Below are 20,658 nucleotides of genomic sequence, written 5' to 3'. Positions count from 1 at the left end.
CGCGCTGTGTTGTTGCATGCCGTCAAGGCAAGAGCGCGGTGCAATGCTCCGATTTAGACGCACAAACAAACTATGCAATGCACTATTTGTCAAACAAGCGACCTGAAACTTGACCTCTTGCTTTATTTTCGTGTCCGAGTTCCGTGCCGCTTCAGCCCTGATTTGGGGCTGAAGCGGAGTGTGGTTGCTTATGCTGGTCGCTAAAAGTTGGCCCAAGGCATTTTCAACGATGATGGCGGTGTCTCTGGATGACAGAACACAACAATTCCCGAATCTATCAGAAGCTCGTACCGGAGGCTTTCGATCCTTTCAGCTAATCAGCCTCGCAATTTTTGGAGAAAACGTGTTACAGCGTGGAACAACTGGCAGGTGCAGGGACAGCCCCAGAAGGTTGAGCGGACCAAACTCTTCACGGCCCTCCACATCACCTGCGTTCCAACATCAATCTTCACCATCGCGACTCAACAGCCGCAATCGTATCTGACTCCGAGCCCCGTTTGCGTGAATTGACGGCGCCTACGCGCCTCTATTCCGAGATGCGCGGCATCGATCACGAGCTTTGATGCGGCTGCAGTGACGTGAAATGCTTCCTGCATTGCAGCGCGCACGAACCCTCCCCCGCAATGGCTGGACAGAGCATATTAGCGGCATATCTATGACCAGGGCACGGCGGCAAAGGACTAAAATTGCCCGTATACGGAAAGCTATAGAGTGCAATTGGCCCCTAATAGCGCCGTATGTGGCCAAAATGGCTTGGAGGTGATGTGCGGTCTTCGTTGATTGGTGCGCAAATGGCAGCAAATTATCAGAAATCACACTCTTCACAACATGTGTGCTAGGAACACGATGTTGCTGACGGCAAGTTTGATGCAGCTCAGGAATAAGAAGATATACGGCACTGCAGCTATTGGCCTTTCAAGGCTCGCTGTCTGTTTGCAGTTGGTCATGTAGTCTTGCGGCGTCCCGAATTATCATTGTCTCTTACAATTCTGCTCTGAACAGCCACAACCGGTCCACACGCCTCAACGCTCCACGGCACAGAAGGCCAACTTCTTAAGCGCCCACGACAAAATGAACAACAACCACACATTACTCGGAGAATTTGTTAGCTTCGAGGCGCAGGACACGCGAGGTTGATCGATATATATCTTCTCGATGTACTTTGAGCAAGATGTAGCACCACAGCTTGTTCAGTCTTCATGTCAGTGGAGCAATTCTCACAGCTTTCTCTCGAGGAGGCCATGGTGACTACTCGAGCTGGGGCCGCCAAGGCATCAAGGAAGGGAACTCCACCTCAGCATCTTGATCAAGACTCACCTCTGCCTTCCGTCGAACCAGTCTCGCCAGTATCACCTACCCCTTCTCTGGTCATATCCACGAACAATCTGAGCTACAATGTCTCCTCATTCGATACCAATCAACGTCGAAGGGTCAAGCGAGGACTACAAGACAGTGGAATCCGAATGAAGTATTGTACAACTAACGTCGACGACGAAGACCCAAGCATCCAGACACAGTACTTCTACATCAACGACGATGTCGAAGTCGCGATGGGTGGAAAGCTTCGCAGGCCTCGATGTTCATGTGGAGCTAATGAGAACGGTGTTGCTTGCAAGGTACATTCATCCGTTCCTTACACCCTCTAATACATAACTAACGGTCACCTAGCACATCTATTGGGTTGGTGATCATGTTATCTCCACCGTCCCAGACGTCGTCAAAGACCAGCCCTTACAACTCTCTACAGATGGATCAACTTTCCAGCACGTAAAGCCAGCAGATGTGCTACGTAGAAAAGGCCTAGAAGATGTCGCTGACGATCTGGACTGGGTCTATGAGGACGAGGATGTACCCGAAGACGAAGACGACATCAAAGAAACAGTTATCAGTATGCTCTCGGTCTTTGAACCCCAGGAAGCATTGCCAGAGGAATTCAAGTGTCCGGAGTCGCCTCTTACATCTGAACGCTCGAAGAAGTATCAAGAGCTTGCTGCTTTGTTCACTCAGTACGCAACTAGGGATCCTGGACTTTTCCTGCAAATGCGCGACATCATCGATCCCAACTTCCAGAGTCGTGTGTTTTTCGAGAAGATCGAGAATCGTATTACTCAGACGTTCAGTGCCTTGGACGAGTACATCACGCATGGTCCTACATATGCTTCTGTATATGCACTGCGATTTGACCTGCCAACCACTGCGAAAAAGCTCAGAGGTCTGGTAAAGGCTATCAACGACTTCATTGAGCAACAAGTTGAGGATGATCCTGACTTCAAGAACATCGCAATCCGGGCAGCTGCAGCATTAGTTCGGATTCTCGACCTTGTCACGGATCGCAATGTCGATGCTTACGAGAGCATCACATGGGGTATGCGACCTGGTAGCCCGAGTGAGAACAACCTGTACTACGCCCTCATAGGCAAGCCAACAACCGGCACCTCATTTTTTGTGCTCAACGCACTCCATTCGCTGCCCCACGAAGATGTCATCCGCAATCACTGGGCGACCTTACAGGGCATCGAAACAAAGCTCGTTCAGCATGACGCACCTATCGATTACCTGAACGCGTTCCGTCAGGTCGTGCACGACAATCGCAAGAGGGCTGCTTCAGAGCTCCGCGGTGGCCAGCTCAAGAGACCCGCTTCCTGAAAGACGATGCGCAAGATAGTTCTTTCCGTTTTTCCTTCTTTCACTTCACAACATCAGTTTTCCATGACTGATACACGTAGGGTATTGCTTACATTTTGTCTTACAGCGTTTGGCGTTGTTAGTGTTCTTGTATTTCTTCCACTCCTTCTCATTTTCCAAGGCTTCGCTCCTTCTCAATCTCATTCTTCTAGCATCTTCTTCGACAGCCTTTGTCGCTCTATACTTTCCCTCGATACCTAGATTTTGACTATTCCGTTTCACTTCTAGACTCTCTTTGATACCCTTTATTCTCTTCGTACTCTCTTTCATCGTGCATTTGCATACTATTGAGTTCCTTTTATACTTTTGCCTCACCGCTTCTTCGAGACGACAGCTCTACTTCTCCGAACTCCAATTTTTGACGAAGTTTCCAATGCAGTTTCTTCTTCTTCCTTCACTTCTGACATTCATTGTACATACATTACACAAACCACCTTTTATTTTCCTGCTCATACGACTAGCGTCTCATGCTCACGTGAAGTCCAGCAGTCTGGGCTCTGATAAGCCTTACAACATGCCGCATGCGGCGATGACCCACTCAAATTGCAAGATCCGCGTAACAACTCAACATGCAGTGCACGCGAGTCGTAAGACGTTCAGCGGATACCTCGCCCCCGCATATGTACAATAAGCGCTGCCAATATTCAGATTGTAAAGTTCCAGGGCTCTGGGATGTGGCCGACAGCTGCGCAGCCGTGCAGTAAGATCATTGAGGTACGGCCGAGTACGACAGTGGAGCCGGGTGCAACTTTCAGACCGCAGGTACTTCGTGTCCTTTTCATTCTCAATCGACGGGCAAGATAAGCACATTAGAGTGCAAATAAATGTCGGAGTGAATGTCGGTGCTGCCGATCATCCACAACAAAGATTGTACTGAAGGCCCGGAGAGCCAATTAGGGCAGCAACTGTCACACGTCGTACAGCAACTCGGTCATTCGTCTGCGCAAATGGCCGGCTGGAGTTGCCGCTAAACAGACGATGCAGAGTGCCTTCGCCCCCCGAGAGTGTAGATCAACGACGTTCGGAACCCTTCATATCATCACTTCGTCCAAATGCTCTCATTCCAGCGGTGAAGCCAGCAGTCTGCCAGCCGAAACGCGCATCCAGACCTGCATCCAATGCATCCAACTCCATAGAGCTTGCTGGAACGGGTCGCTTATCTCGCTCTTGGTTTACATCTTGCACTTGCTGTTAGTCAGCCCCGCAATGTCGTTACTTGGATGAAACAGTGCCGCGGGTTCCACAGCAAGGACATGTCACATAGCTGTAATCGTGGCAACTGGACTTCCGCAGGAGGATGCATGCAGAACACTCGTATCATGTCAAGCTGGCAACAGCACAGGCATCTCCTGAGGACGAGGTGATGGATAAGATATTCATAATCAAGATGCTTTATGCAGTCGGACATCCTGGTCAATTCGCATGTGGGTGGATACGCGAGGCACCAAATATGCATCCAAGTCGTTAGCACCAAGGCTTGAGCAGAGATGGAGGGCTCCACGCTGATCATGGTGCATGAGGTTGGCACAGCTCGACCAACCTTCCTGCGAGGAGCACGGCTGGTCTTGAGCTGGCCGTCACCTGGTTGGCCCACGACAACGATGCTATCCACATCAAGCGCTTTGTTCCTAGGTCGGATTGCGGGGAAAATGCGCTATACCTGTAACGTGACTAGCACCTAAATCCCCCCGTCGCGCCTTCTCTACTCACCACTGCGGCTGCTATATTACAGCTCCGTCCATCACTCGTCCTTGCCTCTGTCTCCATGCACCTCCTTGTTCTCCACTATCAGTCACCTGTCACACCACGCTGTTGCTATCGTACCTCTCTCTAAAACTGAGCTCGCTTGTCACGCCACCCCACCCCACTGACGTACTGCACTTGCTGTCCGTGCGAGGACCCTGTGTCGGAGCGCCAATACATCAACCATCTTCTCGCCCTCCCCTGCTTCTCCTGACGCACACTGCAACCAACCACCTTGCTACGCACACACGACGAATCTTGAGGCCATTGCCTGCTACATTGAAAAAAGTTAACAACACGACCAATCCGAAACTCCCGCCGACACCATGTCTTCTGGCAGCAACTCACCACCACATGCTTCTCCGGGCCCTACGGACCGCCGACGTGCCTCGATCACTGGACAGACATTCCAGGATCTATTCGGCCGATCAGGCAGCTACTCGGGACAGCAGGGCAGCCGACCAGGAATGTCGGGCCCTATCACCACAGCTGCTGTGAATGCTCAGCAGCGACGCCTTTCGCTCACAACTATTGGTCTGTCGGCATCACCGGGTCAGACATCACCTTTCCTCACCAACCCCCGCACACGAACCGAGAGCCTGTCTAGCGTGAATTCTGGCTCAGTAGATGAAAGTCCCTTCGAGGAAGACTACGCCCCTACAGCATCTGCTCCTGGCAGCAACCCAGCTACCCCCTTCGCACGACGGCTCAGCTTCGGTGCACGAGCACTGCGGGATGTTAGGCAGGGTAGTGGTAGTGTTGGAAACCCAAATGGTAGACCTTCCACCCATAAAGCCTCTCCCCCGACTGGTGGTCGAGGACGAGGTCTGTCTTCATTGTCGAATTCTCTGCCCACTTCAGCACCCTTCCTACACTCTTCATCGCCTCCTAGTCACTCCTCGAGGCGTTCTATATCTATATCCTCTGTTTGGCCGCATACTATCGCAGAGAATGTCGAAGACTATCCCGAGTATGAAAACTCGCTGACATGGTCATCCACAGGCGAAGGCTACAACTTCGCGGAGAACCTCCGCTCCCGGGCCGAGCGTGGCTCTATCTCGGGCCCACCTCCGATGCTGAGCGTCCCATCCCACCAACGTGCGAAGAGCGTTGCCGTCATGGAGCCTCCCATCCGCGAGATGCCGAAGCAGCCCAAGCAGCCTGACGCTATGCAGGAGCGAATCCTGAAGGGTGACTTCTACATGGATTAGGCTGCCTAGAGTTGCCAATAACATCATCTGCGGTATATTGAAAATCAGCCGCGCCTACCACGCAGATTGCAATGGCTGAAATCCGCAGAACCATATACAAAGCAAGTCTGTCTACAAGACTATCACGAAGATGTACGACCCGCATTCACTAGCGTTTCCGATCGGATTGCATATTTATGCCACGTCATGTTTTGGAACAAGCCATTGCTCGAGGTTTCGAGGATGGGGAGACGCGACGGCTACTGAGCGGATGCTCATTTATCTTCTCAGCACACTTTTCGCTAAACTTGGATTTCGATGCCTGAGCTCAATCGGCGTTTGTCAAAGTTATGATACGTGTCGCTATAGTACCTTTCGCTCATGGGAGGCAAGGTCAGATTTCCTTGTCAGATTTACCGGCGTTAGCTTTCTTACTCACTGTATGTTTTGGTTTGGAATACTGTCCAGGTCTTGTATCCTTTACTCTCAACAGTGTTGTCAGGAGGTGTCCACAAGCCCTCGCCGGGAGCTCGATGGAGTATGAGGGAGGTATCAAATTGCTGGAAGCCATGGGAGGCTCTTGTCAAGGCTGGCGTTTCATGGGACTGTGAACAATGAGGATGACCTTTGTTCCCTCCTACAAATCTGTATCTCGACGCACAGGGTTGCACCTGTAAAGAAGGGTGATAGCATGTGGGTTCTTCGATAATACACTCAAAGCGTGTAAAGAAAACTATTAATACAACTGTACGCAACAAAACTACACAATCGCTGCACTTGTTCGTCTCAATACCCTGGCTGTGGTGTGACACGACGAATTGTGATGTGCATCCACGCATGTACATCCTTTCGTTATCTACATTCACCCGCGCTGCGGTCTCATATCCAGCGTTTCAGTACCGCAGACCAATCTACTTCGAGCTAATGGACGAATGTAGATAACATGCTATATCAGCAGTTGGCATTGTATAAGAATACGGTCGTGGATCCTGCAAGCAGAGCAGATCAGCACAACTCTTACACCCACCAGTTGAACTGACGTAGGACTACTATGCTATGATTGACGCCAGATCTCGCATGTTCAAGATCTAACATAACCCATCATCTACAGCTGCACTCACGTTATTCCATTATTTGCCATCTTATCGGCATGCCTCAGCATCCTACTCCACCAACCGCTGAGTCGACCCGGCACAGCTCCATCTCTCCTGGCTTCTTGAACGCGTACACAAACCCTCTGTCTTGGAAGAACCCACCGATGCTTGGATCCTCATCACTTCCCATAACCTTGTTTCCCACCCTCTTAACCTCCGCACCGATGGTCTCAACAAACGCTGCGCTATACGTCCGGTAAATCTGCTCCCTCAAAACCACAACTTCCAATTTCTGCAGACCAGGCTTCAAGCAGCTCGCAACCTCCAATGGTGACAGGTCGATCCGTGCATTTGGCTCTTCTCGCACGAGCTCGAGGACTAGGCGGACGTCTCGCGCGTTGTTCGTGGAAGAGACTTGAGACATCACGCGAGCTAGACACTCGACGTTCTCTTTCGACGGCCGAAGGGTTGCTTCCTGAATGACGTGCGGCCACCGCGGCCTCGGGCCTTCGAGCGGATGTGTGAGCGTTACCGTCAATCGCCTCGCCAGGACTGGTGACAAGACCTTGCCAGCACGTTGCTCGTCGTATTCGCTGCGTAGTCGGACGGTCCAGGTTCCGTGCCGAATCATTTGTTCGGTTGCTTCTGAGAGGATTTGCTTGGAGGTGAGGAGCCATAGCGGGAGAGCGGCTTCAGGGGTAAGGAGGGATTTATAGCAGGTGATGATGCGGCCCATGGAGGGGTGGTCTAGGAGGGAGATTTTGGGTGTGGATACCCATAGAGCGTCATAGATTTGGTCGCGGAGTTCGCGGGGGAGGTCGAGGAAGGATATCGGCATTGTTGAGTTGGGGATTTGGGTCGTAAGGGGAGATTACTTGTTGTTGATGTTAATGAAGGTACTGCTTTGGGCCGGTCGTTGATGCTGTGCTTCAATATGTAAAGGTACCAACACTCAATGCTCACAACAGACAAATCCTAAGGTACAAGCCCTGCGACTCTGCCGTCGATATATGTACGACCCGTCTTGTCACCCGACATTTCATCCGGCCGCCCGTCGTTCCTTCAGCCATCGCTACAACTCGTGCCGAGAGGGGTTTTGCTCGGGACGAGCATGTTGCCGCGCGCCACACAAGTCACGGCATCCTTCATAGAGGGTTAGGCCAACACTCCAAACCGTCTTGGGGGTGTCTAACGAGATGGACAGGTGACAGCCGGTTGTAGAGACCAATCAACACGTTGGACCCTGAGTGCGTTGTCGGAGTCTGGGGGCGGGGAAGGCCTGGAACGCTTCGAGGAGGTGGCACAGATCTTCGCACCTTCCTCTTCAGTCACAACATCGCATGTCCACCTTTCATACTTCTTTGGAATACCTCAACAGTAAGAACAGTCAGTTATGTCTTTCTATGATAAGTGTAACTCAATTCGATTTCGAAATATGCTACGTCTCTCCCCAAGCGACCTGTCTTTCCTGAGGGACTTTCGTGGATGGAAAGAGCATCCTACGTCTGCAGGTTAGCGCTGCGGAGTGCGCATTCTGTTGTCTAATCTTACGATGGCCTCAGACCAACGATCACTTCAAGAGCAAGATGCAACATGGTGGTCGAGATACCGTTTGGCTGAATATGCACGCGGGGAGTGGTGCCATGCCAATATATTTTAGGCAATGAAAGGCCAATCAGTTGGTGGGAGACTATTCTTACTCGCTACTCCATGTATGAAGCCGTGAGCGTGGAGGTTATCACACGGCTGAATACGCATGCTCAGATAGTTATATGGCGCAGCATCTCAAGGTACTCGCCGTAATACTAGATCCAGTTCACCCTGCAGCTCTAGGATCGCTAGATTGTTGGCTTGAGGGTTGCGATAGCAAGCACCAGGGCTGCTCCCTTGAACGAGACCGCAAGAACGTTATACCAACTCGACTTCTCGACCTGAGCAGTCTGCCGGAGCGGCAGGATGCTATTTCTGCTGGAGGCAACTGGCGCGAGCTGTTCGTGAGCGGGTCGTGCAGACTGATTGAAACGGAAGCGATAGATGTGGGACAGTATGTCGCGCTCAGCTACTGCTGGGGCAGGAGTCTTTCCATGATAACAACCACGGCATATTACGGCGCGTACATGCAGCAGGGGATCAATTTCGAACAATTGCCAAAAACCCTACAAGACGCAGCATTCTTGGTGCAATACCTTGGACTGCGCTATATGTGGGTCGACCGCCTATGTATCGTGCAGGACGATGAGGCAGACTGGCATTGTGAAGCTGCTCACATGGCTGATGTGTACTCAAATGCCTTCCTGACCCTGGCTGCAGCGCGCGCTAGCCATTGTGATGAGGACTTTCTATATTTGAGGCTCGAACCATGATCACATTTCTGGACGATGAAGGGTTTTTCACGTTGCACTTCGAATACAATCACGATGACAGCACTGAGTTCCCTGGAGCACCAGCAACCCTTTTCAAGAGATTTCCTCTCAGATATGAAAGAGCAAGTAATGACTTCCCATCGCATCCATAGAGACTAACCAGGCTTAGAGCGAGCCCATGATAAATCGCGCATGGTGTTTTCAAGAAAGAGTTCTTGCACGATGTGTAGTACACTTCACGTAGTGAGAAATGTTCTGGGAATGCTGCGAAGGAATATTTGCGGAAGGACAGTTTGTACAAGTAGGACGAGTTCTTGATCACAATGCTGCGTCACCCTCCTAACGGTACCATTCCGCAAGGCCGTTCGGCGTGGTTTGATGTGGTTCAAGAATACACATCGCGCGATATAACGTACCCGTCAGACAAGCTTCCTGCACTCTCTGGAATCATCGCAGCTCTTCAACGATTCACAGGAGATGTCTGCTTTACAGAATCTGGCGGAGCTGTTTTTTCCAGAGTCTTTTGTGGCGCTTCTACCACCCAGACATGGACTTCTGTGTCTCGATGCCGAAAATGCCCCGAAAGGTTGCTAGTTGGAGGGCACCAACATGGTCGTTCGCGGCACATGAAGGTATTGTGTTGTACAATTCTGCGTGGCAGGTGCCTTCGTGGCATGTACCTGCGTGCACCAAACTCGAAGAATACTTCCTTGCCCCCAAAGGCAGTAATCCTCTTGGAGAGCTGAAGTCTGGTTATGCGCGAGTCACAGGCCTGCTGACAACCATCATTGATATCGAGCATACCCCGAGATGCGAAAGGAAAGCATGCAAGATTCGCTGCCACGACCAAAGTTTGAGGCGAGCCTCTGTCCTCTCCGATATAGCTCGTTGTGATTCCTGCGAAGCCCTCATGATCTTTCCTGGGACTGGATTGGCTATCATCCCAACTGAGGCAAAAACACAGACATACGTCAGAGTTGGAATCATTAGTCGTATTCAAGACAAGGATGAGATTCGTACCGGCGTTGTAATTTCTGGTCCGCCCTTAACTGCATTAGACTGGCCGGAGCCTAGCACTATCATCAAAATAGTCTTGAATATCGCATAGATTCGCGCCTTGACGCCAAGGCTGGCCCTCCGGGGCATCGCTGTTCATCAGCGCCGTTCCCTGGGGGATAAATGATACCTAGACCCGTCAACACTCCTTCCATCGTTTCTGACAAAACATGCCCAGATGGCTGAGTACATAGCTTCTCCAGTGTCGATGATCCACCACACCCCATCACTCCCATTCGTCAACGAAACGAAATCAGCCGGATAATCCACATCTTCGGGCATCAGAAGCCAGTCGCTCAACCTTGTCCCTTGGCAGGAGTCTGCAGACAGTCTCTGAAGGAGGCCAACGCCACGGAGGTAGGAAGTCGCAACGGTTTCAATGTAAACTTCGTACCTGTTCGAGTGCGAGAGGGGGCGGATCTGGGGTAGGCGGCGCAGGAGATCAATGACTCGTTCTGAGCGATTGAATGCGCGGAGAAGGTCGACGGCTAGTTGGGTGTCGGTCCAGCCTGAGGGTGTGGGCGTTCGATGTCGTCTGGGTTGAGATAGGCTGCGCGGATGAGAAGGTCGTAGTGTCGCGTGATGCAATTTGACAACGGTGTCGCAATCGTAAGGCATTGAGGATGCTGATGGTATTGCAGCCCTGGAGGTAGTCAATCGTTGGCTACAAGAGTGTGTAGTAGGAATTACTTTCCCGAGGATGTTTCGTTCTTATTTTGAAACTGCGAGATGCATAGGGCACAGTTGCCATATCCAAGCATGTCCACAATGCTGCCAAGAGCCAGGAAATTGGTAGAATGTGAATGTATTGGTTCGCGTACATGTCTCCAAAAATACAGGCCTAACTCAGAAACACCAACTTGAAAGTCGATATACGTGCATACAACAAATGCTAATTGTCTTCATCTTCGCTCATCTCTTTTCTATTGACCCCTTTAAACCCCATATCATTATCCTGCTTAAGTGAAAGCCATGCTCTTCTTAATCTCAGCAATCGCCAACGCAGGGTTCAGACCCTTGGGGCATGTCCTCGAGCAGTTGAGAATGGTGTGGCATCGGTACAAGCTCATGCTGTTGTTGAGGGCGTCCTGGCGCTCGGCCTTCTTCTCGTCACGCGAGTCGGCGATCCAGCGATACGACTGAAGGAGAACGGCGGGTCCAAGGTACTCCTCCTGGTTCCACCAATAGGACGGGCAGGATGTCGAGCAGCAGGCGCAGAGAATGCATTCGTAGAGACCGTCGAGCTTCTTGCGGTCCTCCTTGGTCTGGCGGTATTCACGGCCCTAAGCAATGTTAGCAGACGCTCGATTGTTGGTAAGAATTGGTATATACTTACGTCAGGCGAAGGGGTAGAGCGCTGGAGGTAAGGCTTGACCGAGCGGTATTGCTTGTAGAAGAGCGTCATGTCAGGGACGAGGTCCTTGACGACGTACATGTGAGGGAGCGGGTAGATGCGAGACTCCTTGGTAGTATCTGTGGGGATACGGCACAAGCAGGCCAGGGTGTTGACACCGTCGATGTTCATGGCGCAGCTTCCGCAGATACCCTCACGACAACTCCTCCTGAATGTAAGGGTAGGGTCGACCTCGTTCTTGATGCGGATGAGTGCGTCCAGCATCATGGGGCCAGTCTTGTTCAGGTCGAGGGTGTACGACTGCATCTTGGGCTTCGATGACGGCTCGTCAGGGCTCCATCGGTAGATGTGAAAGGTCTTTGTCTTCGCATCCTGGCTGGGCTCGGGCTCCTGCTTTGTCGATGTCTTGTTCTCGGGGATGGGCTTGCTGGCTGGGTCTGGAACGATGCTCTCAGCGATCTTCGAGATGGGCTCGCGGGCGGCTGTGTCGGTGACGGAGGCAAAACCGCGCGAGAAGACAGCCGGTCGGAGGGCTGCGTGTTTGTCGTCAGCAGGGCTCAATGGCGCGTATAGCTGGTGTATGGCGTCCGCCTACCTGTCTGCCTCGTAGCCAGACGAGCGAAAGTGCGTGTGCAGGCCATTGTGGGTTGTGTGGAGTGGAGAGTGCGGGATGTCTTGGTGTCAGTGTGTTGCGTTCATCGAAGTTGTTAAGGTAGGGACCTCGGGCGAGGATGTGGCCAATAAGATCTAGCCTATTTGCTGAGCACGCTGGAAAAGCCTCGGGGAGAGCCGGCTGGATATTGTTTCCGGCGACTTTTCTTGCCACGATCGTTAAGAATCGAAAACGTCAACACTCGAATAGGCTATCTTGAGTGCTTTCGAGACCACAGCTTGTCCAAGTTGATTTTCCAGAAGATTCAGGGTTCAGATTGCTGAGGAAAGAACGAAGCTCTTGTGCAGCACGTGAGAAACAGTGCTTGCTCCTTCACTCTCAAAGTCTGACGTAGCCACGACACGACTTGACGCCAGCTCTCAATACAACATGGAGACGATACAAGCACTTTGCGCAAAAGTTGTCACGATATACTGCAATTCGGAGACTCCAGTCAATTGCTTTTCCGGGAGTTGCTCACTGCAAGTTCGTTAGGCGCTCGTATACAAGGTCACGTGAGCATTTCGTATTGCGTCTTCATTTCCAGTGACTCGCTGCAATCAACCCTTCCAGTTGTGTTTGCGAACCACGTCACCTCAACGGAAGCTCTACTTAATGTTACGAACATTCCCAAGATTTTGCGGATCTAGATCTCCCGTTACTTACTATCAATTTTCTTGCACGTCTACAAAGCTACACTGCACAATGGCCGCAAGACCTCCACTCGACCCTTCTCAACCCACACACTGGATCCTGGACTGGGATGGCACAATAACCCGACGCGACAGTCTCGATGCGCTCGTCAGTATCGCAGCTTCTTCCAAGCCCAACTCGCCTGTGCTTGAGGAATGGAAACGCGTTTCAGAAGCCTACATGTCCGACTACATCGCTGCGATGGAGAAGCTTGCACCCGGCGGCAAGCTACCGAGGACCGTACAAGATGAGAAGAAGCTGCTTCAGGCTCTTGCGAGTGTGGAGCAGGCGAGTCTCGACCGTGTATCTGAATCGCAAATATTTGCAGGCCTGACTAGGAAGCTTCTAGATGAAGGTGCCAAAAGTCTCATCGACTCAAAGAAGGTTGAGATGCGCAATGGATTCGCTCAATTCCTGAAGTTAAGGCAAAGCCGAGGTCATGACGGTTTGGATCTTCTGAGTGTCAACTGGAGTCGTCACTTCATCAGCTCCTGTCTGAGAGCTGCAGGGGCACCTGTGGAGAAAGGTGCAATCAATGCCAACGAGCTTGGCGGCATTGAAAGGGACCTAGTGTCAAATGGCAAGATCAGTCCCGAGGAGGACGCGGAGATGTTGATCATCTCCAGTGGTGACAAGTTAGAACACATGGCGCGGTTACGGAAGCCGGCTTGCGAGTCCAGAAATTCGAGTCTCGACTCTAGCAGACCGATTGTATATATTGGGGACAGCTGGACAGATATTGAATGCCTTCTTGAAGCAGACTTGGGTATTTGCATCCGCGATGAGCCACTCGGCAGCTCACAGAGAAAGCTAGCTGAACGATTGCAAAGTTTGGGCATCCACTGTCCTCATTTGCATGACTGGAAAAAAGCAGATGAGCGGCAAGTGGTGTGGGCCAGGAACTTCACTGAGATCCAAGCGTGGATGGAAGCACAGCAAGCAAGAAAGGTCTAAACTTCGCGAAGATTTCCTTGTTCGCCAATAGAAGAGTAATCGGAATGGCCGCACATCGAAACTCCTGGTAATATACATTCGGCCATCTACCCGGGCAATTCAGATTGTCGCGCATCGTCCGATACCAGATGTATCCTCGAAGTCTCGAGCTCGACGTGCGATTCGCTGTCCGCTTCCTGCACACTAGCGTCATGATTGAGCTCATATAGCGGTTCTTGTCTCATAACCTTCTGGTAGTACTCGACCGAGTGCTCGTCCATCTTCTCGGGGTACGGCACAGGAGACGTCTCATCGCGCTGTCTTCGGCGCCAGAGGAACCATACCACCCCACTGAGTATGCCCAATCCGACAACGACACCGATCACGATCCCCACAATAGCACCGGCGCTCAATGACTTGTTTGACGTCGGGCTTGTGTTAGTGTGTATATAACCTTGGTGATAGATGGCGACAAGTTTCCGCGGCTGGTAATCGAAAACCGTTTGGTGCACCGAAGAATTCGACCTCTCGTAGTATGCAATGACATACGCCTCTTGCAGAAACGCTCGACCAAGAGTGTACTGCGTATCGTTCGCAGCTCGTCGGATCGGAAAGTAAGGTGTCGCCTTGGGATAGATTGGATACGACGCCTGGAGATCCAATGCTGCGAACGGCAGCGTGATCTGTGTCAAATCATCGGGATCATTGTCATTACCCAACACAATCACGACGGAAGGCTTATCATTCAAGAGCTGGGAGTGCTTAGCCGAGTCGTTGAAGATGTACAGATCGGTGTGCGGATCGTACGTTAAGGCCGAAGACCTGCTCAAACTGATCGCATACGGACCGTGGCAGCCAAAGATGAGGCACAGTAGAATCGATGAGCACCAGAATTGGATTCGAAGCACTGGAGAGCGTGACCGTGCCCATCAGAATTCTGATCGCAGTTATTGCCTGTACACCATCACTGAGCGCCCTCAAGAAATGCGGGGGCGGCTTCTGCTTCGTCTCTGGGCTGATTGGCTGATAAGCTTGTTACTGCGCAATTCCATATGACATCTGCTGATCTTGATAGGTATCTGACGTTTCATCTGCTCTTGAAGGACTCGATTGTAGAGCTGCCACTGTGCGACACTTCTCGGTACTTTGTAGAGGGAAGCTCAGAGTCCTGATCCCCTGCGGGAGGCTGGAGTCCCAAGTGCAGATCTCGATTTTACTTATTCCTGAGTTCTAACCGGAAAGCCGTGAGATGCATGTTTGATCCAAAGGCAGATGGAGTTGCGGAGGATGAGGTAGTTGCGATGAATAATTGCGAACGCGTCGGATATTGTAGTTCGAGGAGCACTAGGCGGACGTTGGTTGGCTCGACTTTTGTTGGCGCCACTGTCAGTATGTATCTCGATAAGCACTGCAGTGAACACGTTCCTGATAACCGAGGGACCAGCAAATCGGTATATATCGGCTGTATTGTAGTCTAGCATGAGACGCTGGAGGTAGTCACGGAACTGTCTCCTCCTCAACCCCGAAGTCGCCGTTATCGAAGCCCCGCGATTGGGCAATATGTGGGTACATAGTACGCAATATGTAGCAAGCTCAGCGTGCTCCAGCATTCACGGCCATGGGAACGCCGTGGCCTGCTGTTATGAATTCAGTCGTGTTACTTTATCGCCATTCTACCCAACAATGGCTTCCACGAACGGCATAGACAGCACTACTACTCATAGTAACGCGAAGCAAGTCCTTTCCGCAACCCAGCTGTCTATTTGAAATACAAGCAGAAGTGGAGCGAAATCCCAAATGATGAAAGTGTCTGGCTCCAGCGCGCTCAGGAAGTCGCAGATGTCCTTGCCATTGACGCTGCTTTGAGGGATCAAGAGAACAAGTCTCCACGAGCTGAGATTGCACTGTTGAAACATGCTGGCCTTCTAAAGATCCTCGGTCCAAAGAAGTACGGTGGCGGAGAGCAGCCATGGAGTGTTGGGTACAAGGCCATTCGAAAAGTCGCCGAGGCGGACGGGTACGTGAACAATATTTCGTCAGGTCCTAAACTGACGAATAAAGCTCGATCGGAATGCTACCAGGATACCACTCGCTATGGAGCATAACAGCGAACGTCGTCGGAACCGAAGAGCAAGCAGACCGCTACTAAAGCTGATCATCGAGAACAACTACTTTATCGGTGGCACAGTAAACCCACGAGACAACGACCTCAAGATCACCACCGAGGGCTACAAGCTCGTTTTCAACGGCTTTAAGCACTTCAACACCGGTGATGTAATCTCCAACTTGACTGTGCTGGAAGGCGACTGTAGACCAAAACAAGCAACGCAAACAAAAGAATCAAAATCGAACCATCATAGTGCCTTCCAGTGTCAGTGCTCACATGAGGTTGTTACTAGACTGCAGCAGAAGGAGAGGGACACTTGACATCTTCCCAGACAGGATGAATGAAAATCTGGCGACTGTGCATCTCAAAACCTGCGGGTCTAGAACCAGTGACGAGCCCCAGGCTCGGGGCGAGAGCACTAGGGCAATGAGCAAAGATGAAGTGACGATGGAAGTCTTTGTGGTGATGGAATTGGTCGGTGTGGGGGCACAATGGGCAGACTACCTTCAGAGTGGTTGCATCGTATTCTTTCCATCCCAAGCAGCCCTGCAGACCTCTGTCAGCATCCCAGTTCGTGTTCGGCCAGATGCTGTAGAAGACAATCGAGTGAGTAGTTGGCGGTAGTATGCAGCACCTCGAATCCGCACCTTGGGATTGGCATTTCCGGCCGTTTGTCAAGTGCGCGAAGCGGCGATCATGGATAGAAAACTCATCGCGCGTAGAAACCCTGCCACAGCCAGACTGATAACACTTGAAGGTCGTGTTGTCGTCATGTCCAGCTAGGACATGGGCCTTGAGTTTGTTCTTCCTAGTGAAAGCTTGCTCGCTACTGAACCTGCAGCCTTGCGCTGGGCAGAAAAAATGTGGTATTCCATGCTTGAGCATGTGCCAATCCAACTCAGCCTGCCGTCCGAAGCTCTTGGATCGACAGCCTGGATAGAAACAGACAAGTTGATGCGGAATACTGGACAAATCCGGATTACACATATCTTTTTTTCTACTCGCCGGTAGGCAAGGGCACCAAGGCCCTGTTCAGAGCCATCCAGCCACAGAACTACAGCCCGGAATCATCCACCTCTTCCTGCAAGGTTGACCAGTCCCAATCAGATGGATCTTCACCCAATAAGATCAGTTGCGTGCTGTATTCTGGGGGTCCAGCATTGTCTAGGGGAGTTTTTGGCTGTTCCAATCCTGACGGAGAGGGCAACGCGCATGCAGTAGGCATCTGCCCAGGTACGAGGTCGCGAAAGGCCCAATCAGATACAACGGACCTGTCTTCCTGGGGCGCCGGGAACGTATTGTCGGTAAAGGGTTTAACGTGGTCGGACATCTTGGCGTACAGGGCAACAGCGTGAGGCTGAGGATTGTTGAGATCTGGTTGGTCGAGCGTTCGGAAAGGCTGGTGCGGGTCGTTTGGACAGGGAGCGCGAGGAGGTAGGAAGTGGGAAAAAAAGCAGGTCAGAAAGGGGATGGGAACATCGTGCCTTTATGCATTTCTTTTCCAGTGCCAGTCGTCACTTCCTGCCAAGCCAGAGAGCAACAACCCCTGGTCAGTCATAACGTGTATGCATTGTGGTCTATGTGACTATAGTCTAACCCCTCTAACAAGCACCCACAACACCACAGGCACAATCACATTATCGTTTCCGCCTGTCAGTACCGCCTCGTTGAGACTAGCACCCACAGCACACAGCGCTGCTTTCGCGACCGTGAGTGATGCATCAACTGCTAGCTCTATAGTCGTCTTCGGTACTGCATTGACATCGCCCCAGCCAAAGTGCAACCAGACTTTAGCAAACACAAGGCCAATGGTGACAGCCACGGCGAAAGCCAATGAGCCTTCGAGCGACTTCCCACCAGCCCATGGCCACTTGCGTCTGCCGTAGCGCCTGCCGATGAGCGATGCTGCTGCATCACCCATACCTACACAGACGACGCCTGCGACCATACTGACGTCTCGCGATGTGGCTTCCCAGCCTTCCCATGGCTCATCGCCTGTGCGACCAACAGCTGCTAAAGAAAGCCAGAGTGGGATAGCGCAACCGATCAATAGGAAGATGTGTGAGACGACAACGGGTCCACGTAGATCTCGTCCATCGACGTACGGCGTGAGGAAGGTAGCGATAGGTCGAGATAGAGGTGGTAGTTGACTTGCGCGGATCAAGTCAAGGAGCAAGAAGATGGCAAGGACAAGACTCAGTGCAAGTGCGACGAAACAGGGATCGATGTAGATGGTCGGTAGCAACATGGCTACCATGGTGCCGTGGAACACTTTTCTGCGGGTGTCGACTTCGACTACTGAGGATAGTGAGAAAACAGATAATAGGCCAAGGACTATGATACCGGCGCAGTAGGCGCATAGTAGGAGTCGAGTGTTTGCTTCGCCGAGGAGGGTACTGCGAATGTAGTCTGCCGGTGCGAGGTTTGCAGCTGTCTGTGTCAAGTCATCTGAGTCCTGTATTAGTGGCAAAGCTATCCACCAATCGAGGTTCCAGTAAAACACTTCCCAGCGCACTCTCTGGATGTTACCAAAGAGGTAGCTAATGGCCCAGCCGAATGGTTCATGGTTATGAAGTGCATATTTGCCAATGAAATACCTCAGCGGACCGAGGATCATTACCACAACAACCATGTAGAAGTACCCAGCGTACGCCCACTTCCTAATCATTGCCTGAGTCGGTGTCAAGGATAGGTAAGACTGTGCGATTGACTTTGAGCGTCTCCGATTTGAGAGTCGGTGCTTCGACGTATGATCATCCGCCACCAAAGCGGGCAATGTGTTCCTGCGCATACGTCTCACTCCATGAGCTTGATCAGCGACATTGTTGAAACCGTCAAAGCTGGTTCTCTTCGCATCCACTGCTGACTGTGGTTCGTGCCCATTGGCCAAGTTGTTGCCGCGCATCGAGTCTAATATATTCAGCTTGAAGCTAATGGTTTTCTGGAGTGGCCATCCCGACATGGGCTCATCCTCGTCCGCATCACTGTCCGAGATGTGTCCTCGTGCTGCGCTCTGAGTTCGCTTGGGTCGCAAGCTTTCGTTCAGGGTTTGCAGAAAAGATCGCTGGTTTTTGATGATCTGCCCGGCACGTCTGAAGCGCCATCGTGGGATCCTAGCAAGCGCAACACCCCATTTAAGGACCTTTCCGCATGTTACGAAGAGTCCTACACCGCCCAGCCACATCAGGGTCTTGAGAATATCCGCCTGCGGGGATGTCGTAAAGAGCAAAAGGTTGATCAAACCAACGGAAAGCAGATGCAGTTCTGTCGACAGCAAGCTCGTTGTGGTTAAATAGTAGAGAGGTGGAAGTAGAGCTTGGTGCAACGGGAAGAGTGACACCAGTATCTCGGGGTCAAGTCCTTGTTCCGGCGGAGGTAACTTGAGCTTGTATGGCCGCGATGCGAGCAGTTTCGAAGGTATATCGGTATTTTCTGAGGCTAGAAGCGGTAGGATCGAGATGAGCCAGTGAGCTGAGGAGTAGCCCAATAATGGCTTGCCGAACGGTACCAGCTGCGGTGGCAATGCAGCCAGTCCAAGTATGATGTTAGCTAGTAATGGTTTTCGGTATGATGCAAAAAGGGAGACCGAGATGAATGCAGGCAAGGCGACAGGGTATAAAATAGGCGCTGGGTCGAACGAAGCAGGTATTCGTATCCGCTGGCGAAATCGAAGCGTCGAGGGAGGGTCTGCCTTCCATGAATGGTAGAGTAGTCTGAGAGGATACAGTCCTATGGCGCCTGCCATGACCGCGGCATGAGTAGCGAACTCTGCTAAGCACAGATTAGCCGTGGTGTTTGTGCGACTATTTTAGAACTCCAACGCACCTCTATGCCACTCGAGTAGCTTTAGCCAACAATCGCAGCCATTGACAGCGAGGAGGCCTATTCCAGCCAACAGCGCTGTCTCAGTTGTCCTCCTAACCACTTCATTCCGCCGCCTCTTGGTGTACTTTTGCCGGGCTGCCTTCGCTTCCTTGTCTGTTGGAGGTGCTTCTCCAGCTTGTGATTCATCTTGCTTCTCCTGAAAATACCCCTCGGAGTATTTGCGCACTTCTTCTTCGATTTGTGCTGGGGTCAGTAGTGGGCTGAGCCCCTCCTCTCGCAATCCCTGACTGTCACGGAGACCCTTGCGTGGCCTTAAGGGAGGCGCAGGCAATGCTTTTACGAATTGATAGCCTTCGTCATCTGCCTCTGTACCACTTTCGCTCGGCGACTGTGAATTGCGTTTCCTGCGTTTCCTGCGGTCTTCGTCGGATATTGTGCGGTCGGATGGGCGAGGGGGTGTTCGAGATGCCGATGCATTGTTGCTTGAGTTCTCGCTGGGAGTCTGAGCATTGCTCAAGCCTGCTCTGTGACGAAGGTATGGGTGCGGTGAACGGCGGAATAGCTCGAGTGTTTCGACTTCAGAGGCAGTAGGCGCATCCAGTTGCGCGTCTGAGGGGTCTGGTTCGTGCATTGCGCCGTGCAGCTCCAGGGCTTTAGACACGTCGTGGATGTGGAGTAGGGTATATGGCGACCAGTATGACGTGCAGTGCGTATCCAGTGAAGTGGTCTGTTGCTATACGAAAGCGTCGTGTTTGGTGGATTTGATGAGCATTGTGGTATTCTGAAATCAGCGAGCGCATTCAATGCCAGTCGTGCGAAAGTTGGAGGGATGGAACGAGTGAATTGGCTTGCGTCAATGTCGAGTCCTGCATAACCCAGCAAATGTCTTGTCCAGAGACAGGCTTGAAGCCTTGACTGACTGTCCTCACATCTAGCGGCATGGCGTGTTGGGGAAACCCGTGC

At 51.8% G+C, this 20,658-nt stretch overlaps 9 protein-coding genes across 9 annotated transcripts; 5 read left to right on the top strand and 4 right to left on the bottom strand.

The window, feature by feature from the left end:
* Nucleotides 1-1,199: 1,199 nt before the first annotated feature.
* BU25DRAFT_334942 (uncharacterized protein) lies at nucleotides 1,200-2,646 on the top strand (the record flags this gene model as incomplete). Its single annotated transcript, XM_033702559.1, has 2 exons — nucleotides 1,200-1,616; nucleotides 1,669-2,646. 2 exons carry the CDS (start codon nucleotides 1,200-1,202, stop codon nucleotides 2,644-2,646), a joined length of 1,395 nt encoding a protein of 464 aa, XP_033564910.1.
* A 1,915-nt stretch (nucleotides 2,647-4,561) lies between these two features.
* BU25DRAFT_245867 (uncharacterized protein) lies at nucleotides 4,562-5,913 on the top strand. Its single transcript, XM_033701583.1, has 2 exons — nucleotides 4,562-5,771; nucleotides 5,910-5,913. The coding sequence occupies exon 1, from the start codon at nucleotides 4,755-4,757 to the stop codon at nucleotides 5,637-5,639; it is 885 nt and encodes a 294-aa protein (XP_033564909.1). The 5' UTR covers nucleotides 4,562-4,754; the 3' UTR covers nucleotides 5,640-5,771; nucleotides 5,910-5,913.
* Nucleotides 5,914-6,618: 705 nt separating this feature from the next.
* Nucleotides 6,619-7,919, bottom strand: BU25DRAFT_245854 (uncharacterized protein). The gene has a single exon (XM_033701582.1). It carries the CDS (start codon nucleotides 7,548-7,550, stop codon nucleotides 6,774-6,776), a length of 777 nt encoding a protein of 258 aa, XP_033564908.1. The 5' UTR covers nucleotides 7,551-7,919; the 3' UTR covers nucleotides 6,619-6,773.
* A 1,511-nt stretch (nucleotides 7,920-9,430) lies between these two features.
* On the top strand, nucleotides 9,431-10,220 carry BU25DRAFT_407997 (uncharacterized protein). The gene has a single exon (XM_033705697.1). The coding sequence runs from the start codon at nucleotides 9,623-9,625 to the stop codon at nucleotides 10,181-10,183; it is 561 nt and encodes a 186-aa protein (XP_033564907.1). The 5' UTR covers nucleotides 9,431-9,622; the 3' UTR covers nucleotides 10,184-10,220.
* Nucleotides 10,221-10,922: 702 nt separating this feature from the next.
* BU25DRAFT_361803 (succinate dehydrogenase iron-sulfur protein-like protein subunit) lies at nucleotides 10,923-12,180 on the bottom strand. Its single transcript, XM_033703708.1, has 3 exons — nucleotides 12,081-12,180; nucleotides 11,468-12,018; nucleotides 10,923-11,414 (listed from the first exon to the last, which is right to left on the bottom strand). Exons 1-3 carry the CDS (start codon nucleotides 12,124-12,126, stop codon nucleotides 11,091-11,093), a joined length of 921 nt encoding a protein of 306 aa, XP_033564906.1. The 5' UTR covers nucleotides 12,127-12,180; the 3' UTR covers nucleotides 10,923-11,090.
* Nucleotides 12,181-12,842: 662 nt separating this feature from the next.
* Nucleotides 12,843-13,784, top strand: BU25DRAFT_334718 (uncharacterized protein; the record flags this gene model as incomplete). The annotated part of the gene is made up of 1 exon (XM_033702543.1): nucleotides 12,843-13,784. The coding sequence occupies one exon, from the start codon at nucleotides 12,843-12,845 to the stop codon at nucleotides 13,782-13,784; it is 942 nt and encodes a 313-aa protein (XP_033564905.1).
* Nucleotides 13,785-13,827: 43 nt separating this feature from the next.
* Nucleotides 13,828-14,836, bottom strand: BU25DRAFT_245896 (uncharacterized protein). The gene is made up of 2 exons (XM_033701584.1): nucleotides 14,571-14,836; nucleotides 13,828-14,515 (listed from the first exon to the last, which is right to left on the bottom strand). The coding sequence occupies exons 1-2, from the start codon at nucleotides 14,691-14,693 to the stop codon at nucleotides 13,871-13,873; spliced, it is 768 nt and encodes a 255-aa protein (XP_033564904.1). The 5' UTR covers nucleotides 14,694-14,836; the 3' UTR covers nucleotides 13,828-13,870.
* A 914-nt stretch (nucleotides 14,837-15,750) lies between these two features.
* On the top strand, nucleotides 15,751-16,253 carry BU25DRAFT_245848 (uncharacterized protein). Its single transcript, XM_033701581.1, has one exon. It carries the CDS (start codon nucleotides 15,858-15,860, stop codon nucleotides 16,188-16,190), a length of 333 nt encoding a protein of 110 aa, XP_033564903.1. The 5' UTR covers nucleotides 15,751-15,857; the 3' UTR covers nucleotides 16,191-16,253.
* A 1,018-nt stretch (nucleotides 16,254-17,271) lies between these two features.
* On the bottom strand, nucleotides 17,272-20,652 carry BU25DRAFT_386794 (uncharacterized protein). The gene is made up of 2 exons (XM_033704409.1): nucleotides 19,696-20,652; nucleotides 17,272-19,641 (listed from the first exon to the last, which is right to left on the bottom strand). Exons 1-2 carry the CDS (start codon nucleotides 20,324-20,326, stop codon nucleotides 17,456-17,458), a joined length of 2,817 nt encoding a protein of 938 aa, XP_033564902.1. The 5' UTR covers nucleotides 20,327-20,652; the 3' UTR covers nucleotides 17,272-17,455.
* Between the last annotated feature and the right edge of the window lie 6 nt (nucleotides 20,653-20,658).

This window comes from Macroventuria anomochaeta (genome assembly GCF_010093625.1).
Source record: "Macroventuria anomochaeta strain CBS 525.71 unplaced genomic scaffold BU25scaffold_6, whole genome shotgun sequence".
Lineage (NCBI taxonomy): Eukaryota > Fungi > Ascomycota > Dothideomycetes > Pleosporales > Didymellaceae > Macroventuria > Macroventuria anomochaeta.
This window is presented reverse-complemented; position numbering and strand designations above follow the sequence as displayed.